The 21581-nt window shown below is 43.0% G+C and overlaps 1 protein-coding gene across 1 annotated transcript in view; it reads right to left on the reverse strand.

The window, feature by feature from the left end:
* Positions 1-21581, reverse strand: part of PARD6G (par-6 family cell polarity regulator gamma) — a 69134-nt gene that overhangs the window by 41473 nt on the left and 6080 nt on the right. The window contains exon 2 of the mRNA XM_082499358.1: positions 14083-14305. Coding sequence (XP_082355484.1) covers positions 14083-14305 — 223 coding nt within the window. The remainder of the gene's footprint in view (positions 1-14082; positions 14306-21581) is intronic.

Raw genomic sequence — 21581 nt, forward strand, 5'->3', positions numbered from 1 at the left:
TCATAAGACTTATTCTCAAGACCCTTCACCAGCTTCCTTGCCCTTCTCTGGACCCTCTCCAGCACCTCAATGTCCTTATACTGCGTCACCCAAAATTGAACACAGTATTCAAGGTGCAGCCTCACCAGTGCCGAGTACAGTGGGACAATCGCCTCTCTAGTCCTGCTGCCTACACTATTCTTGATGCAGGCCAGGATGCTGTTGGTCTTCTTGGCCACCTGGGCATACTGCTGGCTCACGTTCAGACAGCTGTCAGTCAACACCCCTAGGTCCTTTTCTGCTGGGCAGCTTTCCAGCCACCCCTCCCCAAGCCTGTAGCACTGCATGGGGTTGTTGTGGCTCAAGTGCAGGACTTGGCACTTGGCCTTGTTGAAGCTCATACTACTGGCCTCAGCCCATCGATCCAGCCTGTCCAGGTCCCTCTGAAGAGCCCCCCCTACCCTCCAGCAGATCAACACTCCCACCTAACTTGGTGTCATCTGCAAACTTACTGAGGGTGCTCTCAATCTCTTTGTCAAGATCATTAGCAAAGCTATTAAACAGCAGTGGCCCCAACACTGAGCCCTGTGGAACACCACTAGTGACCGGCCACCAACTGGATTTAACTCCATTCACTACCACCCTCTGGGCCTGGGCCAGCCAGCCAGCGTTTGATCCAGCAGAGATCACCTTGCAGACATGGGACTGTAGCAAGCTGCCTTTACAAACCTTCGGACCTCTGCACAACCCCAGAAATACTTCTAGCAGCATTTCTTCCAGTGATACCTCCTCAGAAGGGATGCAGATTCTTCTTGTTATTTTTATGTGCAAGCAGCTATCCAGCAATACATGTTGCTGACACTGATATGCCTTGTAGCGCCACAAGGTCTTCAAGGCAGGGAGACCTGGTTTGTTGGAATTGCTCACTCAACACCAGTCGCAAGAGAGGCACAGCAAGTGCTAGGAAGCGACCAGCTAACCAGGTTTACACCAGCAGGGAAACAATTTCTTCCCACGGTTGCTGCTGCACATACAGAAGTATCATCTTCATGCTGCTCTTTCAGCTCTCCTGGGACATCCACATTGAACTGGTCTGAGACAGAGGCAATAACATTTCTGAAGACAGATGGAGCTAGTGACTCTGATTTTCCAAGATAAGCACAACACACCCATAAACCAGACCAACAAGAGTCAAGAGCATGCTACCCACACACTGTATGTCACCCAGCAGGGTAGAAAGGCACCCGCACCACACTCTGCAGCTCCAGTACTTCCTCATGATGCAATACAGCTCTGGGAACTCAGGATGCAACTGGTGAGAGGAAGGGTGTGGGACACAGCCACCACTTCCCAACTGAACTGGGACCAACTGAGGTACAGCACTCAATAAAACCCACTCAGGGAAATGCTGCTGTCCAGCCTTCCTGCAGGCATCCAGAAGTAGGACAAGTTAGTTGCAGGGATGCTCACCACATGGTCTGGGGTTCAACGCTGGTGAAGCCCTCTGTAAGAGAGGGCTTTGTGCGTACCTTCAACAACACCCTTCCTCTTACTTGCCACCACTATGTACTTCCCAGAGCTGATGCAGATGACACGTACCCTTGCTGAGGGTCATCTGAGCAGAGGAAGCCAAGTTTGTTGCGGCAAGCTGTTTCCTGTGATCTGCAACCCATGAGCTGGCTCCTGTGGCCAGCTGCTTCTGGGAATGTTTCAGGGAAGGGAGATGGGTTTTGAGGTACTGCCAAGCCACTTTGCCCACAGCAGCACATGTTAAATCACAACAGATATCCAGTCTGCAGCTTCTCCCAGCGCTCCCCCTCTCCTCTCCACCCCCTCTGGGTGACACGGCACGCCTGAGATGAGCTTAAATCCCTCCCCCTACCCCAGAGCTCCCTGCAGTGCTCATACAACAGAGATTGGCATACAGCAATGAATGACATCTAATATAGAACCTGTATTACAACCCACATGTACCATGCATCTTCATTACACCATATGTCCCCTGTGAGGTGACTGGGAAACTGTGCACGTGGCAGGGGGAAGCGTGCTACGGTATGGTAGCCAAACAGATCCAGGACAGAGAAATTAAATCCTGCTTAAAGCAAAATACAGCATAGGCCAGTGCTCTTCTAGGGGGCAGGCTGGGACCCCCAGGGCAGCCTGCAGACAGCTATTCAGTTCCTCTCTTTCAGTGCAATAAATATTAATGCAGCAAACTCTACGCTGTGACAACAGCTGCCAAGTAATACTGTCACACGGCCTTTGAAGTTAGCCAAAAAAACAGGGAAGGGGAAATTCTACAATACTCTCACCAGTACCTTTGCATCCACAAGCAAAAGGCAAGAGACCCAAACAGAAGACAGAAGTTAAAAAAAGTTTCCTGTTTTTCATAGTCATGGCCCAGTGCAGGCACAGATACCTTGAAGAGGTCAGAAAGGCACCAGCCACACAATTATTGAAATCAACAAAAAAAAAAAAAAAAAAAAGAAAATCTGGTGCACCTCTGGGCTTGGCCTGTTTACACAAGAAGAGGTGTTTGCCAGATCTAGTGAAAATCATGACCAGAATTAACATTTTCAGTCACCCCTGCATTGCTAGCAAATCAGTAGCACTGTCTGCACCACATTTACTGTTCGTCCAGGGGAAACCCTTGGGATACAACCTTTCAGGTACATCAAGCTGATAAACGGAGACACCATGCGGTTACCCACATAGAAAAGTAATTCCCTTATGAAGCAACCTAACGGATGAAGGAGCAACTTTTCAACCATAGCACTGTAGGATCCAAGTTCAGTTTAATACTGGAAACAGTAATCTCACATTTTGAGAGACATACAGGTAAACCCACCATGAAGAGGTCATCTGTAGCTTTGAAGACAATTCAGGCTTGAGGAGCCTGCATAAATGTTATGTTGGCTCCCTGTACGCTACCCTCTCCTCTTTCTAACACTCAGGCAGAAGTTCTAGAAGCAACAAGTACATTGCGTCCAGCGCACTTTTAAGTGACTGAGGAGTAATGCAGGCACAGCAGACATTGTCACTCCTCCTGCTGTTGATAATCATTGTCTCAGCTAAGAATTGCTCTGAAACAAAATGTTTAAAACATCTTGTTGCATACTGTACTTCAAGTGTGCTATACTTTTGTTTTTTCCTTCTACAAAGGATAAGGCATGTTAGAATGATGCGGCTTCAAGGAATGCAAGCTTAGGGAACTCCATTTTTTCTTGTTCCTAGCCACAAAGACACTACCTCTGGACTTATTTATGGGCTCTATTATAAAGCAAGCATTCATTCATTCAAATTCTTGCAGTCTGGGGGGAGTAATTTCTGAAACTTTATAGTTTTCTGGTTAACACAATATGGTTTTTCCTCCCCTTTACTCGTGCCTGCTGCATTTAGAACTAGACCCTAGTAAGCACACAAAGGCAAAAATGTAAAGATGACATTATTTTGCAAACAAAATTACTGCATCTGCTGGATACATACTACTAAAACTACCAAATTGCTTGGCAGAATGAAAAAGAAGCAGCAATAAAGCAGACTAATAGAGCAAACAAACTGGTTGTCATCAGTGTCAAACCCAGGGTTATAACTGACAGACCTCCTCTTATCACACCTCAGTGGCATTCACAGATGAATAAAACAGCTTTAGGCTTTTTCAAATCCTCAGCTTTAAAAAAAACAGTCGTGTTCACCTACAGCTGCTGAAGAGGCAGAAATGATGTTTTGGAGCCAGCCGCTGCCAGCAGCTGAGTAGCTTCTCAGTGCCATTGCCATGCCAAGACTGTGCCTTTCACCAACTCCACTGGATTCCAGATCTCCAACTTCCACAGACACCAGGCAGTACATGATTTCTTATTCATGCATAAATCCAAATTAGATAAATATTCTCCTTCAAAAGTTCACACTGTTCATTTTTAAAAAATTCTCAACTCTTCTATTATTTCTAATGCAAAGGGATAATCAGAGAAGAAAACAAATTGGTCTAAGACCCATGGTAAGAGACAGCTTTTCCTCACTAATTGCTATCTCCATACCTGCTTTGTCACTGCCGCTCCACCCTACTGATGTCAACGTTTTCCAAACCTTCTTCTAGTGCTTGGAGTAAAATAGGCACCAGCACCTGTGCGCTTTCACCCAACACACACTCTCCTGCCCTGCCAGCAACAGCCTTGCAGAGCAATTAAAAAAAAAAACTACGGCATGGAGTAGAAAACTGAGAGCTGAAAGGAAGAAAAAACAATAAATGGGAGGCAGAAAAAAAATACATGAAAATTAACACGGAGGGATATGAGCGGTGTGGAAGTTGTTCGTATGAAGTTTTTAGAGGTTACTTAATATCAGCATATGGCAGGGGACTGAAGAGCAAGAACAGCGAAGTTTTCTAGGTTAATAGTTTCCTTAATATTCCCACAGGACTCTTTGCTACTCTAAACATAGTGCAGAGGAAAAAATAAGATTCAAGTAGATCATCATCAGGGGCAGGTTCAAGAAAGAGTTCTTTCAACCTCCCCCAAACTGCTTTCTCTCTTGGTGTTGAAAAATATCCAGAGTTCTTATGCAGTATTAATGCTGACACTCACATTTAAATTTGCAGTGTGTAATCCCAACAACACAAGCAGTCTGAAGACAAAAGAGCACCTTTCAGTCACTCAAAAAAAAATGGTTTGACTTGAGTTATAATTGTTGAGTTATATTTTGAGTTTTCAATGCCTACTATAAACACTTAGCAGAAATATCCTTCACTGCATGCTTGCTTTCAGTTCAACAGTCTACTGATTAAGTTGTCATAAGCCCTTTAGTGTACTTGAGAAGTTTAGAGTACTTCAGAAATTTAGCAGAAAGCATATTGCTGAAGGCCTGAACCTTGAGTTAATGTTTGTATTAGCATTGTGTGATCTACCCTCCCTCACTACATGAAAGCTACTTGTGAGGTCTCTTCAGGTAAAACCTGGTGCCAAAGAAGAGGCTGTCAAGTGCATTTCACTATTATCTGCACATTGAACTTGTTTCCATCACGTACAGAAGGGAAATGACAGCTAGGCACAACAGGAAAAAACCTGAGCCATAAGCAGGAAACAGAATCTCTTGTTTTGACTGCTAAGGTAAGGAAAGATAAATAGTGGAAAATTCCCCTCATAGGGACCTTAACAGAGGCGGATCATTTGACAGGTCTTCCTCACCACTGTTTTTATACAGTCAAGCCACCTGTTAAAGCAGCTTCACTGTCTTAAATAAAAAGGGTCAGACCAAGGAAGAAAACAAAAAATACTTTCACTTGAGACTATCTTTAAGTAGACATAATTGGGGGGTTCTTCTGTTTTGCTTTTTAAAGTAATGTCAAAGCAGCAATCTGCAATTGTAAGGCAACAAACAGGAGTCTGGAGGGACAGAAGAGAGCGCTCATTTGCTTGTTCTTATGTGGTTTACCAGTTAAAGCAAAGCATAAGTTGAGTGGAGGTTCCTATTAAAGGCTACACGAGTTCCCACTGTAAACAAGTTTTAGTTGAAATTCAGTAGAATGTGTCATGCTGCTACCAGCTCGATGCAAGTTTTAAGAAGCATCAACTGTTAAAGTTGTCCTGGTTTGAGGTAAAACAGGACCAACTTTGTTCAGCAACTTCACTTCTTAGCTGGGCCTCTTCTAACTACTGAAATTAACTGCATCTTGTGCAGAGAGTGTTCACTCTCTCAGAGTGATAAGGCCAATGTTTACAGCTGATGCCCAGGCATGGGATGCAGAGAGGCTCCTGCTTATACTCATTGCTATAACCCCCAAGGCCAACCAACTTTGTTATTTGCCACGTTGGAGGGTCGGAAGCGGAAAAGCATAGTGGGGTCCCACCTGCAGGGAGGAGCGGACAGGACAGGTGACCCAAAACTGACCAACAGGGTATTCCATCCCATCTGCCTCATGCTCAGTATAAAAGCTGAGGGATCAAAGGGTCAGCGCTCTTCCTTCAATGGCCGACATCTAAGGAGGACTCTGTTCATCTGCCTGTGATCCCGATCCTGAATCCACATCCGGAATCCAGTTCCCATCCATCACTGAGTCCAGCCTGGGACTGCCCCAATGCCAGCCCGTGCCATGATTGTCATCTCGGGAGCTTGATATGGTTTTGTATATATTTCATGATTTCTTTTTATTTCATTAAAGTAGTTTAGTTCCTTTTAAACTCGTAGGTCTCTACCCCCTCTTCAAAGAGAGAGGCAGAGGAGGAGAAAGAGGGGAGCATCTATCAGCCCCATCTGAGGTCCCCCAGGTCCCCAGTATTGGATTTTGGCCTAAATCATGACAAAAGTCTATTTTTATTATTAATATATTTGATTATGTGTTTTTATTATTAAACTTTGAAACTGAAACCAAATCCCACGTAGCTTTAACACAGAAGTGCAACAAACGTTTGCTGCCAATGACAGAACAGCAGCAGTGGCAATTTTGCCAGGCTTCTGTTCCATGCTTACCGTACACTGCAACTACTAAGATTTATGCAGCGCATATTTCTGCCTGCAACAATTCCCACTACCAGTTATTGACCAACACTGCAAAGCCTATTTGTAGGCTATGCTATTTCCACACATTTTCTCCTCCTTTCACTGAAAATTCTTGCTTACCAGGTATTCTGGCTGCAATTAAAATAATCGGTGATGAAAGCCAAACATCCTCATATTCTAAAAATGGAGTTTTCAAGGAGAGAAGCAGCCTCATGCTAGCCCTGCTCAGCTACCAGGTATCACTAACTGCGCCAGCAACAAAATCCAAGGCTGTTTTGTGTTTATGTCTGACAAGGCAGATAAAACATAATGTTTTTAAAGATGCTTAATAAAGTAGTTGAAAGATAATGATTACTCAGTCTCATCATTTGCACATGAAAGGTGGAGTAGAGAAGTTACAGTAATTTGTTGCCAGCCTTCACTGGAATGAACAGCTGCATTTTACTTATCTTCAGATATCAAAGGACTGGAGTGGGACAAAGATTACTTTGGCTTGACAAGCATTCAAAGACCCCTCCAGCTCAAAAACAGATATGTTTGAGGAAAATCATGAAAGGATTTAATTTAAGCCTAGCAGCAATTCCTGTTACACTAGCACGAAATCTACCACCATCCCCTAATCTTGTCAAAGCTAAGACAAGATGGTTTGCAAATACAGTGGCATTGCACGTTTCCAAAGGCTACAAGCAGACAAGTTCTTTCTCCCAGGAAGCAGAGGCTTCATGGCAGTGTTAAGTCACTTTAAATCTGCTGTGGTCTTGCCCATCCTATGCTAACTCCTCACTCAAACAATTAGTTTTCTGCCGAAGAGCTGGCTCAGAGAGCTCAGCCCCTGGGTCACAACAGTGCCAGTGCAGAGGAGACAGGGTAGTAGCCTTGGGACAGTCTGATCCACAGCAGAGCCACATCCTCCAGTGTGCCAATGAGCTACACCAAATGTCAGAAGAGCGTCTTCTCTCTCTACCCCCTCCTTACACAGGAGCGGATAAACTGAAGACCTCAACTCACCTTCTCTGCACCCTTAACTTTATCTTATTGCCTTAGACTCTCATAAGACCACTGTGAAAATCTACACAGCTCAACCAAGAGCAAGACCAGAAGCAGTTCAGTATTTTCAACACGTGCTGCAACCTGCTTTATTATTTAATATATCAGATGCCTTTAACAAGAGCAGTAAAATCACATTGTTCTTTTTCAGAAATACAACATTTTGAGAAGGTGAAGTTAAGGCCTGTGTTGTAAAATAAACAGGAAGGTTACTGAAGAACCAAAAATATGCGAAAGGCTTCAACTCAAACTTCTCCAACTGTACCCATTCTAGAAGGCTGAGCAGAGAGTTAAAGGTTTTAGGAAGCTGGAAATAGGTTTCATTTTAGTTGCTGTCTCAAAGCCAGTTTTTGTGTTTAACACATGTGGTTAGACAGCCAACCACCATTCCTGGGGATTATCTGCTTAGAGTATGAAAGACAATAAAACAACCCACCATCAGTTTTTCAGTAAGACCTGGGCATGATTCCCATTAACACATTTTTATTTTAAAACTGAGTGCGATTGCTCTGATTTTATAATGCAAGAAAGCTAAGCACAGATGTTGGTACTTTGAGCAGAACAGAACTTTGCCAGGTAAATAACAAATTGCAGAGTTATGATCTGCTTCTGGACATAGAGAAAAATATTGCATGGCACAGCAGTTTAAATACATTAGTCACTGCATGCAGTTGAAGAAAAACAGCATCTTCCAATCTTAAATTTAATGTAAATTAAAACAAGGCAAATCCAAAACCCAACCAGGTAAATGCACGTTTTGCCCTGTTGATTTTGGATAAAGCTTTAAGTGAGAACTGATGGTAGACAGCAGCTCTAACCACTCGAGGAGAAATGCAACGACTGGTGTTCAGTACTGGTTTACTGTTACAGTAATGGACTATTAAAACTAGAAAAGACACTTACAGCAAATTTCTGAAGATGGTACTTGATGGCTTTTTACACACTATCAGTTTTCCAGACCGCAAAGTGCAAGCCAATACAGGTATCAGAAGACAGCAGCCTTCTCCATTTTCAGGCCACCTCAATTAACAGCTACAGTTCATTTGTGGCATTTACTAAACTATGCAAGGCCCTGCTCCAGTTAGCTGTAGGGAATGTTTTAGGGTTATTTGCTGTTAGAATGCTCTCCAGCCTCTTCAGGATTTTTGCCTTTTATGTTCCTGTAAGAAGTGCAACATTTGACAAAGATACGCTGAAATACAGATCCAACATCTTACACTTCAGCATTTCACCTGTCTCCTACTCATAGAACACTTACCATCATGGAACTGTTTAAACTTTTAGAAAGCTTTAAAATTATCCTGGTTTCAGATGGGATAGAGTTAATTTTCTTTCTAGTAGCTGCTGTGTTTTGCATCTAGTATGAGAATAATGTTAATAACGCGTATTGATTTAGTTGTTGTTAAGTAATGTTTACATTAGTCAAGGACTTTTTCAGCATTTGCAAAGAAATTTAGAGGGACTACAGACAGGACAAGCTGGCCAAGGGAATATCCCAAACCATAAACATCACAGTATATAAATGGGCATTGGCCACAGGGCAGGAATTCGTGATTGTTGCCCAGGACAGGCTGCACAACTGATCATCAGGTGGCGAGAGCAATTTGTGTTGTATCACTTCATTTTGTATATTTTTTTTACCATTATAATTATTATTATTTTCCTCTTTCCTTACTGTGCTATTAAACTGTCTTTATCTTAACCCACGAGCACTTTTTCCCTCCTTTTCACTGTCTTCTCCCTACCCTACTGGGGGGAGAGGGGGAGAGTGAGTGAGCGGCTGCATGGTCCTAGTTGCTGGCTGAGGTTAAACCGTGACAAAAATTCATTTTATTGATGGAAAGATTGTGAAATTGATCTAGAATCTGCTTTAGTATTGACAAAGTGCCCCCACATTCATTAATTTACCATTACTTTTATGGAAGTTGCTTAAGAGCAACAGTAATACACCTGCTGATTCACAGGAACAGCAGCTGTACGCACACAACAGCAACATGCACAATCGCAGTTCCTACTCACACTCTATATGTCTTGTCAAGACTGCCTGAATATTTAAGTAAGTTTGTTATTTCTCCAAACCCCAACTACTTCAAGTTTTCCTTGAGAATTTCTCTGCTGAGGGATAGGTTTTCATCAACACTACAGATTTATAGGAACGAGGCCACTTGCTGAAACTCAGGCAAAGCAAGAAGTAGAAAATCTCAAACCCCTATCAGGACACACCTCCAGTTGTGATGGGGACAAAAAGACTTCCCAGAAGAAGAGTTCACTTAACCTTAGTCTGGGATCAAGATGAGGCCTGACAGGTTGCTCATCACCTCTCTCTCATCTGCTTTGCTACTTGAGCTATGGCAGATTTTCTATTACTGCCCATGCAAGCTCTGTAAACCCTAAACAGTGGTAGGAAGTGAAGGTCTGGTCATTCAGCAGCCCCCATCACTTCTCCCATCATCAGAATCATTAGTCTGGATTTACAGTCATGTGCTCTGTTAGCATTAGAACCAAATATCACTCCCTTCACTATGCTTGCTGTACTTCAGCATCTTGGTCCTGGATTTGCCTCTTCCTTGGAAAAAAGTGCTGCACAGACTACTTACAGGGCAATCAGCATGTTCATTTTGCAACACTTCCCTGATTTTTTGAACTTCCTAGGTTAAACACACCATAATGGGCAAGTCCTTTTGCTTTAACCCAAGCAAAAGAGGAGAAACCCTGAAATCTGTTCCCTGGTAGATGTTCACTCACATCCTTATACCCCACTTGCAAAGTTCAAGGAGTCATTTCAGGCAGGTTTACAATGAAGAACTCATAACAACCCTGCTATTTGTTCCATTCTATTTGAGAGCCTCCAATACAGCTTGGTTTGAAAACATACTCTGCCTCGGGGAGATAGGCATTGAAGCAAGATTTGATAATAACATCATTCAATTTAATCATACAAGGGAAAAAAATGTAATGCATTCACAGTATGTAATACTAACTCCTTTCAGTTTTTCTGTTTTTTGTTTCTGCTTGAATTCATAGCTTACACTGAAATATTTTTGCAGTATTCAAAAGACCGTCTCAAGTGCTGTAGTTTAAATCAGACACAGAACAAACGAAGTCTTGAAAAAATGATTACCAACTGCATCATCAGATAAGCTCTTCCTTCATGCAGGTTTTGGCTAGAGTACAAGAGTTCAGTTATTACAGAGAAAGTCAAACACATCCATAATTCCTTGCATTGTTCTAAGATCTTTGGGACATCCGTCCTTTCCCCAGCAGCAGGCACCTTCCATAGAGAGTTCTGGATATGTCTGTTCTCAGTTACAGCCAAGTGAATAAATGCTTGGGCTCAAAGCATCAGCTGATATAAATCACTACTGTGCTAATGAAGTCAAAAGAGCCACATCAGTTTACAACATGGGACACAACCCATACTTGCAGCCTGGGAAAGCAAGTTAAAGGAGAACTGCCTTTTCTTTTTCTAGCCTAGTTCTCTAATTAGGATTTTTGTCTGCACTGTAATTTGGTATTGGAGAGGGGAAAAAAAAAAAGGAAAATAAAAGTTTCAGCAGATGGATCCCTATGAGCTATAAAAACTTGTCATAGCTGAGTTTACTCAAACGTAACCTGCAAGTGTCCCAGAGCCTTCAGGACCCCAAAAAGCATGAACAGTAATTGTTGCAGGCACACTGGGAATGGCAATTCAGGTCCTTCGTTAAAAAGGCTGGCTAATAAGCACTGACATTCCCTGCCTGTGGAGCTAACAGCTACTGTAATCCTGAAATATCCGGGGCTCAGGAGACTTGAACAAAAAGGTGGGAGTGGAGTAAAAAAGCCATCCCATACCTGGACACCAACCTGGCATGTAAGAGTCCACGCAGTGTGCACGTGGCTTGCCTCTGGGGACAAGTGAGGGAAGCACTTTTGAATTGAAAAAGTGCAAGACTAAGGTCAGATAAAAAATAACTAGGCAAACAAAAAATCAAACTAGCAAATTGTTCTTCCTTGATTATTGTGCAAAAACTAAGTTACCCACTTTTCCACTCTGTGAACAAATAGTTAAGTTGTTTTAACATGATTGTATAATTCACTTGACAAGATAAAGGATAACCCAGCTATAAACAGGGAAAACAGCTATGACTAATCATGCAGTTGATAAACAGTTTTCTCCGCTAAAAAAAGACCCAAACTTCAACTATTCAGTCCTTCCACGCATGCATACTTCTGCCCAGTTCTCTCAAACCCTCCCTACTCTACAACACTGCAAGAACAACCTTTAGCAGTCACCTCCCAGGACTTCTCCCACGAAAGGGCAGAGATCCCTGATCAAACATGGTAGAGAGCGCATGCTCTGCAGTCTCCTTCAGTGTCCCAGAAGAAAGAGGACTGGCCTCGTACTTTACTAGCATCCCTGTCAGTTTAGTTTCCTGCCTCTGAAGTCAGAGTTTAGGGTGTGAGCTGAAGCACTGCAGGCACGCCACATTCCCCTGGATGGCACAATGATTTCTTGGTGTTAGTCACTTTGCTCTCTAGTGCAGGTCTCCAGCAGAAGGATCAGCATGGCTCCGACACCCCAGTTGGAAGACAAGGAAAACAGCAGGGGTAGGATGGAGCAAAGGAAGAAGACACAAACAAGATTTCAGTAACTCCTATTATTGCTGAAGGGAACAATTTCTAAAGGGTTCTTCTCAGAAAAGGAAACAGACATGATTGTTTGAGAGCATCCACAAGTATGGATCTCAAGTGTTCCTTATTACAGGTACCATTAACCAAAAGGATGGGCCAGAATTTACTGTTCCCTTCAGCTTTATAGAGGGAGCACAGGAGAACGTGTGTTGGGAAAGCTTTGGGCTTTGCCACATGTGAGGAGGAATGGGCCTCTTCCCTCTTGTACAAGCTTCCTTACTTGTCAGCATGATTCTTTCCACTGAGCAAAAGGCAAAAAAAAGCTTTTTAAAAAGGACATACTGCACTTTTCCATTAAGGTTACAAGTTAAAAACCTTCACAACTAGCACACTTCTACTGAAGAGAAGGAAGGAGCACTTTTTCCCCACGTGTAGTCAACAGTTTTCTCTCATTTGCCTATTTCTGTGATTAGCATTTCGGTGGCAACACCCCTCCCAACGCAGAGTTAGGGATACTCGGTGACTTCAGCAGTCTGCCTAAGCAGAGCAAGGACAGCTGCATTTTGAACACGATTGATCCAGAGACATGAATAAACTCAAACTAATGCAGGCACGACAAAGTCATGCAAGCGATTTCTCATGACCTGACCCACCATGAACACTGACAAGCCCAAACAGGCAGTGCAGGAAGGAGACTTAATAGGACTTGTCATCTACCTTTGCATTTTCTGCCGAAGAAGGGAGAGATAGCAACCCAAGTCCTCTCCCACAGACACTTCCACTTATCTGACAGACACACAAACAAAACAAACTGCTCTAGTCCCCTTCTCCATTGCCTCCTTGAGTATTAATTCTCATCTAAAAGAAGGTGACAGACAACATGCTGTGAATAGGGAGGGCCACACAGCCCTGGGTGTATATGACAACACCAAATCGGAACACACTCTGTACTAGCTCATACTAATGAGCAGGCCAGAGCCTCCTGCTAAATCCTTATCAGTACAAATGCCCACACAGCAAAAAGTCCAGGCCAAAACAGCTACATGACTGCTTCAAGTCTCAGATCAAGTCTCATTTCTGACTCTGCTACTGACAAAATTTTAATTCCAAAAGCCCTGTGCTATAAATCACTACATGACTGAAAAAAACTATGGAGGTAGTGTTAACACAATGTTAGGTTCCCCTAGGATTTAAGGAGCTCTGTGGGAAAAGCGCATTGTTATACAAAACAATCCTCATCTGAAGCCACTACCAAACAGGGTCTTTAAGGAGAAGGCTTCAGACACCTGCAATGAAAGCTTGATAAGAATAACATGCAGCCACTTAAAACTGATGTCATCTTGACATTTGGGCAATTCTGCACAAGGTTTGCTTGATGATTCAAAATGGGAAGATTCACCACTCCTTACCGTAAGGACAGAGGGGAGAATCATCATTTGTCTGTCTGCCAGGGTCAACATTGGCAAACAAGATCTCATTTGTGACAGAACTTTTTTTTATAGCTACATATCTGTGTGCATTCACACACTACATAGGCATGAGTCATTCAGGTATGACACTGACTATCAAGATGGATAGATAAGATTTCTAAATGTGAAATAGTAGTACAACACTAGGATGCCCTCCCTCAAACAAGTGTAGCAGTGCAGCTGGCATGCTCGAGTGACGATGTAGTACCAGCAGCACAAGGTATGCTCCCCTTGGAAAAGACAGGGCTCATGGTGATTCTGAGCATGTTATTCTTCAACCACCTTACAGCCAGCAATGCAGTCCCTCTACCTGCCCTGAAGTCACGCCATTCCAGCGTGTTGTAATGAAGTACCTGAGAGGAGGAGTAAGAGGGCTCCTAGGTCCCCCTTACATCGTTTCAGCTTTTAAATGGGGACAACAAATCCACTCTTCATCTTGCCTCAGCACGCTCTGAGGCAGCAAAATGAAATTGCATCTTACCTTGTCTTTGTATAAAAACCCTGAGCAGTGGATGAGCACTTGAAACAGCCTTGAAGAAGTTGTCATCATTATTAATAGGGAGAAGGTCTCCATGCACATCAGCATATCCGATCATCACTTCCAGGTTGGCTATGTGATGAATGTGAAGAATTAGTTTGTAGAAGTCTTCAAACTTTCCTGGTTTGTAGCGATCCAGGGAGAACCTTCGGAACTCTGCCCCAAACTGCAAGAGAAAACAAACAGAGCGTTTGACAGCAGACATCACCACAGCCCAATGTTCTAGCTTGGCATGTGAACATTGTGTACATCACCTCTCTCTTTCTATGATAAATATAGCCACATACCTGTACTTTCAAGTCTACTAATGACCTTTTAAATCCTCACATTAGAGTATAACCATGGGTACCAAGACACCACCCTACTTGACAATAGATATGCTCAAGTGTGGCACCTTAATATTAAAAAAATACTTGTTCTTTTAAGTTTTCATTAAATTCTCTAGAGGATAATGGCATTTGTAGGATTTGATTTTGAAGTTCCATCATTCATTATCATCATCTTGAGCATCCACAGAACCATTCTTCTCCAAAGCAGAAGTGTTCACTCTACTGCTTTCAAAAAGAAGTTACTCAGCTATCCAAACAACCTTATAAAAAATTCTCTACACGTTTCCCATCAATACCACTGGGATCCAAACCACAAGACCTTTAAAGAAGTGTGGTATGCAAGTGTACAGCTTGTTACTAGGAAGTAAACTCATTCTACATGCCCCCTGAATTTCCTGGTATCCATACAGGAGGAGAGAAGTTCTTATTCTAAGTCAGTTTTCACGGGTTTAGTTTTTCTGTCACTCCACTGGTTTTTATATATGAAGCTTTACAGACCAGTATGTGATTGTTTTGGAGAAAAAAAAAAAAAAAAAAAAAAAAAAAAAAAAGGGGGTGGGTGGGTGATTTGGCACAAGACAATTGAAAATGTTACAAATCCATAAAGTTACTTTAAATAAGTCAGAAATTGATTGAGGAAAAGATTTCAATGGACCTTATTTCTGATATTAGACACTAAATATGCTTTTAAGAACAGGAGAAAAAAATAGATTCTCTAATCAAAGAAATGAAGAGAGTGAAAAAACATGCATCTAGTTAAACTAAGTAGCTTAAATCATCTTTCTGGTACATTTAATTTCATAACTCAGATTGTATAGTACTAGTAAACTGTTCATCAACTGAACTTCTGAATGATTCTAACTCACTCCTGAAAGCATGGAACCACATCCACAAATCCAAGAACAAGGAAGGCTGTGACTAGGATCTCATGGAAGTTCTCATTTGCAAAGTCAGTCATACCAGGGCAAGAAACCAAAGACAAAAAAAAACTAACAAGCAAACAAAAAAAAAAAAATTGAGAATTTTCTGTAGATAAGTTCTTCCTCAAATGGAGAATGACTTGCTTAGAGGCTCTCAGATGTTAAATCAACTTATACATGCAAGCCACTCTTTTGTAAGACTAACAAAAGTATGAATCATAATAATCATCTTCAAGCAAAAAAAAAAAAAAAAAAGAAAAAACACACCACCCTACTGACTTTGGGTGCAAGCATGTTCTCAAATTACTTCCTCAGTTACGAAAATCCCACTCTTCAGCATCAAAGCCTAGTTGTGATCATCTGAAAGCTTGTTTAGTTAAATTATGCTGTTTGTTTGTAATATTAACTGCTAGTTCCAGTTTGGATTTTAATTCAGAGTGCCCATCCAAATGCACAAAAGAACAAACCACAGCTGGTTCCAGTGGAGGAAAAACAGTCTTCCTTTGTCCTCCACCCCCTCCTCCTCTCCAGAAAAATCCGAAGTGGCAACTTACTTCTGTTGACATATTTCAAAATGAAAAAAAGCTTAAGTCTTTTTATTTGAAAAGTATCTTAATGTTTGCTTTTCCTTGATTCAAACAAGAAGCAACCATCTTCAAGTGACAAGTTTAACATCTACACAGTAAACTAAAGAGACAAGAACAAGATCTTTGTAGACTTTGTTTAGGGCTGCATCCCCTGCTAAGCACACCTGAACAAGAACATAGGATTTCTTTAGCCAAGAAAGCACCAGGTATTCCGATGCCAATCCCAGTAACCACTTGTTTACTGAACAGACAACTTGTTCAGGGCCATTAGCATGCACGGTACTTGCAAGGAAGCGGATGCTATGCAGCTTCACCCCAGTTAGTACAACACCCATCCTACAAAACCGCCGGGGCAGCCCATGGGTCCTGCTCTGTCTGATACATGCTGATGCACGGGCCAGCTCCCATGCTGGGGCATTGCTCTCGAAGGGAAAGTGACATGGGAAAGGAGAGAGGAAAGGAGCAAGGCTGCTTATTTACGTGTTGGTATGACCCAAAGTTCAGCTTAAGCTGCCCCATGAGAGGAGGACAGCTGGTGAAAGGGCCAGGTCTCCCAGCCTAAGCCCCACTGGCATGCTCCACACGACTGGTAAGAGTCCACTCACAAGGATGCAATTGCTGTACAGTCAAGTGAACTTATTCACACATTCAGCCTCCAGAAAGCCCAAGAGACAATCTCCTTCGCCTAGGAAGAGGGCAACGATCAACAAACACAAGTGATTTCACTTGTGCTTTTTGCATGGTGCAGCCCTTTAAGGCAAGGGAGCTAGAAAGAAATTCCGCAGTGAGGAGTACGAGGAGGGAAGAGTCTCTTCAAAAGAGCTTTAAGCAGATAACGTTGAAGATGTTTTGTTGTTTAAAGGTTAGTATTACTGTAGTAGTACTTTAGCTGATTAATTCACCCCATGCATATAGACAGACAGCAACCATTGTCAACGGGTCTTTTCAGAAGGGGAGGGGAGGAATGCTTCAGCAGTGACCGTTCATTCATCATCCCTAATGAGGCTGACAGAGAGTATTGCAGTAATAACAGGTTCTGCAGTACCACACAGCTTGGAGACTGGGTACTCTGCATTGTATTCAGCCAGGATTTCAAGATAACATCCACCGTATCTTCCAGAAACTACACATTCTGAGGGCTTTGCACAGATAGCCAAGATGTCTATCTGCTTTTCTAAGCCACAAAGCTCATCTTTAGTATATTCCTCCAGAGACACAAGGACTGGCGTCTGCCAGCAGTCTCTGTCAGAACAATACTGTATTACACTGTTTGATAAACTAACAGTTTTAACAAGCAGATTAGTTTTCCATAATGAAGTAAATGATTCTGACCTATTTATCTAACACAAATACAGCATCTACTATTGCAGAAGTCAGACAACAGGAGGGTCCCAGGGAACTTAGAAGTATTTAGTCTGACAGAGCTAATTATGACTGGGAAAAAAACCTAGAAAGAACAGCCAGCCACTATACTTGCTGTCTGCAGCTAGATGACAAAACTCACACATCAAAACGCTACATATCAAGCAAAAACAGATGCCAAGAAAGATTAGCAAAAAAAGAAAAAGCAAAGTGTTCTGATAAAAGTTGTGTCAAAGAAGAAGAAAGTCACAGTTAGCTGACCAAAACTTACACGGGCTGACCAAGAGCAATCAGCTAACTGCTTTTTTTTTTTCTGGCTACAGGAGACCAGAGGTCAGAGGAGAGGAGGAAGCAGGATTTTGAGGTTTGTTTACTTGGAAGGCCTCCGTTTTGTGAAATGAAATAGAAGTGTTATTTGCAAGCAAGAGAGACCAACTCTTTTTTCTTTAAATTTTAAGTTTCAAAAAATTTACAGGGTCAAAAATGAAGCCCTATGTTTATTGAGGTGCCATCTCTCCAGGTTATTGCTGGCTTTGAGTTCAGGCTATTGTAATAAGAAAACATCAAAGAGCAACATTTAGCAACAAACATGAATTACATTAGCCACCTACTTCTCCCATGAAGTAAGTATCAGGAATAGAAAGAAAAACAAAGGCTCTCATCCTTGCACAGACCTCAATTTCTGCTTACCTGTGAGATTTTCACAATGAGGAAGACCTGATCAGGGCTGCTTTATTGGTGAGAAGCAGCCGAAGCCATGAAAGAGGAGGAGAGAAGACAATGGAAATGGGTTTGTGCTGGCTGACTTCATCTGGGACTTCAGAGCTCTGCTGTCACATTCATGTCTGTGTTCCTCTGTTCCCTCTTTCTCCCTCAGCTACATCATCCCCAGCTCACCCAGCACTCTTGTGCTCTGCTCCCAGTCTCATAGCAGTTGTCGCTAGTCTCCACCAAGCAAACAGATGTTCTCTGCAACAAGTTCTCTCTTCTCCCCTTCAACCACATGCCCCAAAGCAGCTCTGCTCCAACTCAATGATCAAGCTGGTGGGAAGTGGAGGATTGTGTGTTCTGCTCAGTCCCCTGCTCACCTCTTGCTATTTCTTCCAAGATACAGTGACAAGAACAAGACAGCTTCTCTTATATCTACCCATCACAGACACAATTTCCTTACCTTGTCCCTCAAACTTTCTTCCTGATTGGCACTATGCCATACTCCTACCCTTTTCCCTTGTAGTCTCCCTTTTCACTCCACCATAAAAATACAGCCATGCTTTAATATCTTCAATTCTTAGAATAGTTCCTCCCCTCAAAGAACCCCAGTGGTTCCCCTTCATTTTCATGCTTCTTGGACACAATGCTTCATGTCTCTGCTATTCATTTGAATAACAGCCTTTGCAACCCCTCCAACCCTCTCCAGCTCAGTCCATGACAACACTTTCTCTCTTCTGCTTCTACTCAGAAGATGAATTCAGCTTCTTTCTCTGTCCCCATCACTCTCAGATCAACTTCTGTTCATGAGAGGCACCTCCTGAGCAATCTGTTCTTGATCTCTTCGCAGATGCTCAGCTGCCAGCTCAACAGCAACTTAAAGCTAAGCTGACCCTTTTCCCTGCTTCACCTACCTTCTTTCATGAATACTGGGCACAAGACCGTTACACTGCCTTCCTCAGCACCTGTAACTCCAGTACCACCCTTCATCCAGACAGTTGCACATATCTGTATGTTAATTACCCGGATCTTTTCTGCCCAATATCTTAAATCCAGACACCATTCAGCTACTCATCTGCACAGCTGGACTTGACTGATGCTCTGTACTTTCCCTAGCCTTTCTAAACACTATTTTGCTTCACTACCACCCAACTATTTCTTCGTTGGTGGTAGTTTGTGAAAATAGCTATGCCCAAAAGCTATTTTCCCAGCCTGTTCTTCTGAACTCATCATCCCTTTCTTTGCTGCTCCTGCTCCAGCGTCTCCTCTCCTATCAGGTCACCCACATAGCTGCTTTCTCCCTACCATCTCTCTCAGTCAGTACTACCCCCAAGCAGCACAGTGCCAGCCTTCCTCACTGCCTCAACTCTTGATATTTAAACCCACATCGCTCTTCTCCTTCACTAAAGTCATTTACAGCAAAGCCTTTAACATAAATCTTGACCTTAAATGGTTGGTCTACCTTTCCAGAAAAAAAAATCTCTTCCTTTTTTCTTCCAGTCCCCTACATCTCTGGGAACAAACCAAAGTCTGTAGACGAAGCTCATGCTGTATTTTCAAAGGAACACCAAGCAACACACACACCACAGCACCACACAGCTTTCGCACAAATACGGCATGGGATGCATACATCCATGGCATATCACCATCAGCACAAGGGGGGGAGGAACATCTGGCACCTGGCCACCCAGAGGGACAAAGGACCACTGAATCAGGAGCTCTGGTCAACACTGCCAATAGTAGACAAACCCCTGAGCCCAGGTTCCTGTAGAAAGGCAGCTCTGCACAAGTACCAGTCTCTAACAAGAGCAAACTACTTTCTGAACATTTACTAAGAGATATCTGCAAAGTTACAAGACACCTGGAACCAGTAAGGGCTCTGGCTGGTCGCAAACTTATTTAAGACCCTCTTAGTTTCCGCCAGAGGTTTCTCCATGCGCTCAGGGCCAACAACAGCTGCAGAGAGGTAATTTGATGTACACACACACACCTGGCCAGACCCGACAGGGGACTGGGAACAGCTGTGCAGGGCAGAAGCAGGAGGGACGGCCCCAGGCCGGGTGGCCCTGGGGCTGCTGCACCACACCCTGCCCAAGACATTTCTGCCTCAATTAACTTCAGGAATTTCCAATGGGAACGCAACTACCTCTGTACTGGGAGATTTTGCCTTCACTTAGAGGGAGGGAATGTCTCCAAAGGTAGGTTTCATCTTTAACTTCTGGCCTGCATTGTAAAGGTAATTAGGGGCAAGCACTCAATCCTTGGAAGAGTGCTTCTTGGTTACTAAAAGCTCAGATTAAGTGCACGCAAAGTCTCTTACAAAAGGAATGATAAGGAACTACTGAGGAAACACTATTAATTGCACCCTTGAAGAACTCCCTGGAGGTGGCTGGTCCTGCAGCCTGACAGACCGAGCCTCCACAGGTATTTTAACCTCACACAGAAGACATTCCTTTCTGACTTGGCTGTAAACAACTTTTCAACTTTAAAGAGCACCTCAGCAAATTAAAGGTCCATTGTTCAGTGTCCTTTAGGACTGTTTCAGTGTGGCGAGACTAAAATTCAGGAGACTACTCACATAAGACAGACTGGCTGGACGAAGTTTTAAGCAGATCAGAAATTCCCGAGTTACTAGGCTAAATGATTACGAAAGCAAAGGTGAGAAGCTGGAGGCAGGATCAAGAATAGGAGAGTATGGGAGGTGCTGAAACACAAAGTAGCAGCCCTAGCCTTCTGGTCAATGCATCGCAGGGATATTGATAACCATCCCGTTAGCACAGCTAGCACCCAAGCCTGGAACAGCATACTAACTTTGGGAATATTGTCAGAGGAACCACCATCTTTCCATAAAGAGATTTTTACTTTTTTGCTGTTGTTGTTATGCAGGGAACGAGACTATAACCCTAGCACCAGAGCATGTCCTCCATCCCATGCTCTGTGAACCAGGTAACTCAAAGCACGTTGCCCAGCCTTCCCTGTATCTCCTACAGGCACGACTGCTCACGTAGTGCCAGGGTACAGGTCGGAGAAGATAGTTACACTTGTGCCAGTGGTTATTGCAGCTGTCAACCAAACAGAAGTATTGCCAAATGATTTGTCCGTGCAACACCTTTGCAGCTGAAAAGTTCAGCCTCTCATCTGTGAAGGGCAGCAAGTATGCACAGGACCAGCTGCTGCGGCTCAGCCGCCCCACGGTAACTTGTTAAGATGCGGTCACTTTCTCTCAAGTCACCCAACCATTTAAAGACAGACTTAAGTTTACTAGGTATGACCACTTCAGAAAGCCATCCTACTATGAAAAACAAAGATTTGTAATAACAGAGCAACCAGGAGTTTAATAGATGCTATTTAGCACATCAGAGTAAACACAATACCTGCTGTCAGAAGCTCAGCAAACTGGGAGGGAAAGGAACAGAGGCAAGATTTCTTAAGAGATTGAAGTTTACCATCTCTTTCTCTTGACACATTTTGCAACAATCCAGACCATCTCAAGTTGCTATTGCTGTGGCATACTGTCTTCATTTGAGAGGGGGAAG

Source organism: Vanellus vanellus (genome assembly GCF_965231255.1).
Source record: "Vanellus vanellus genome assembly, chromosome: 2".
Classification (NCBI taxonomy): Eukaryota; Metazoa; Chordata; class Aves; order Charadriiformes; family Charadriidae; genus Vanellus; species Vanellus vanellus.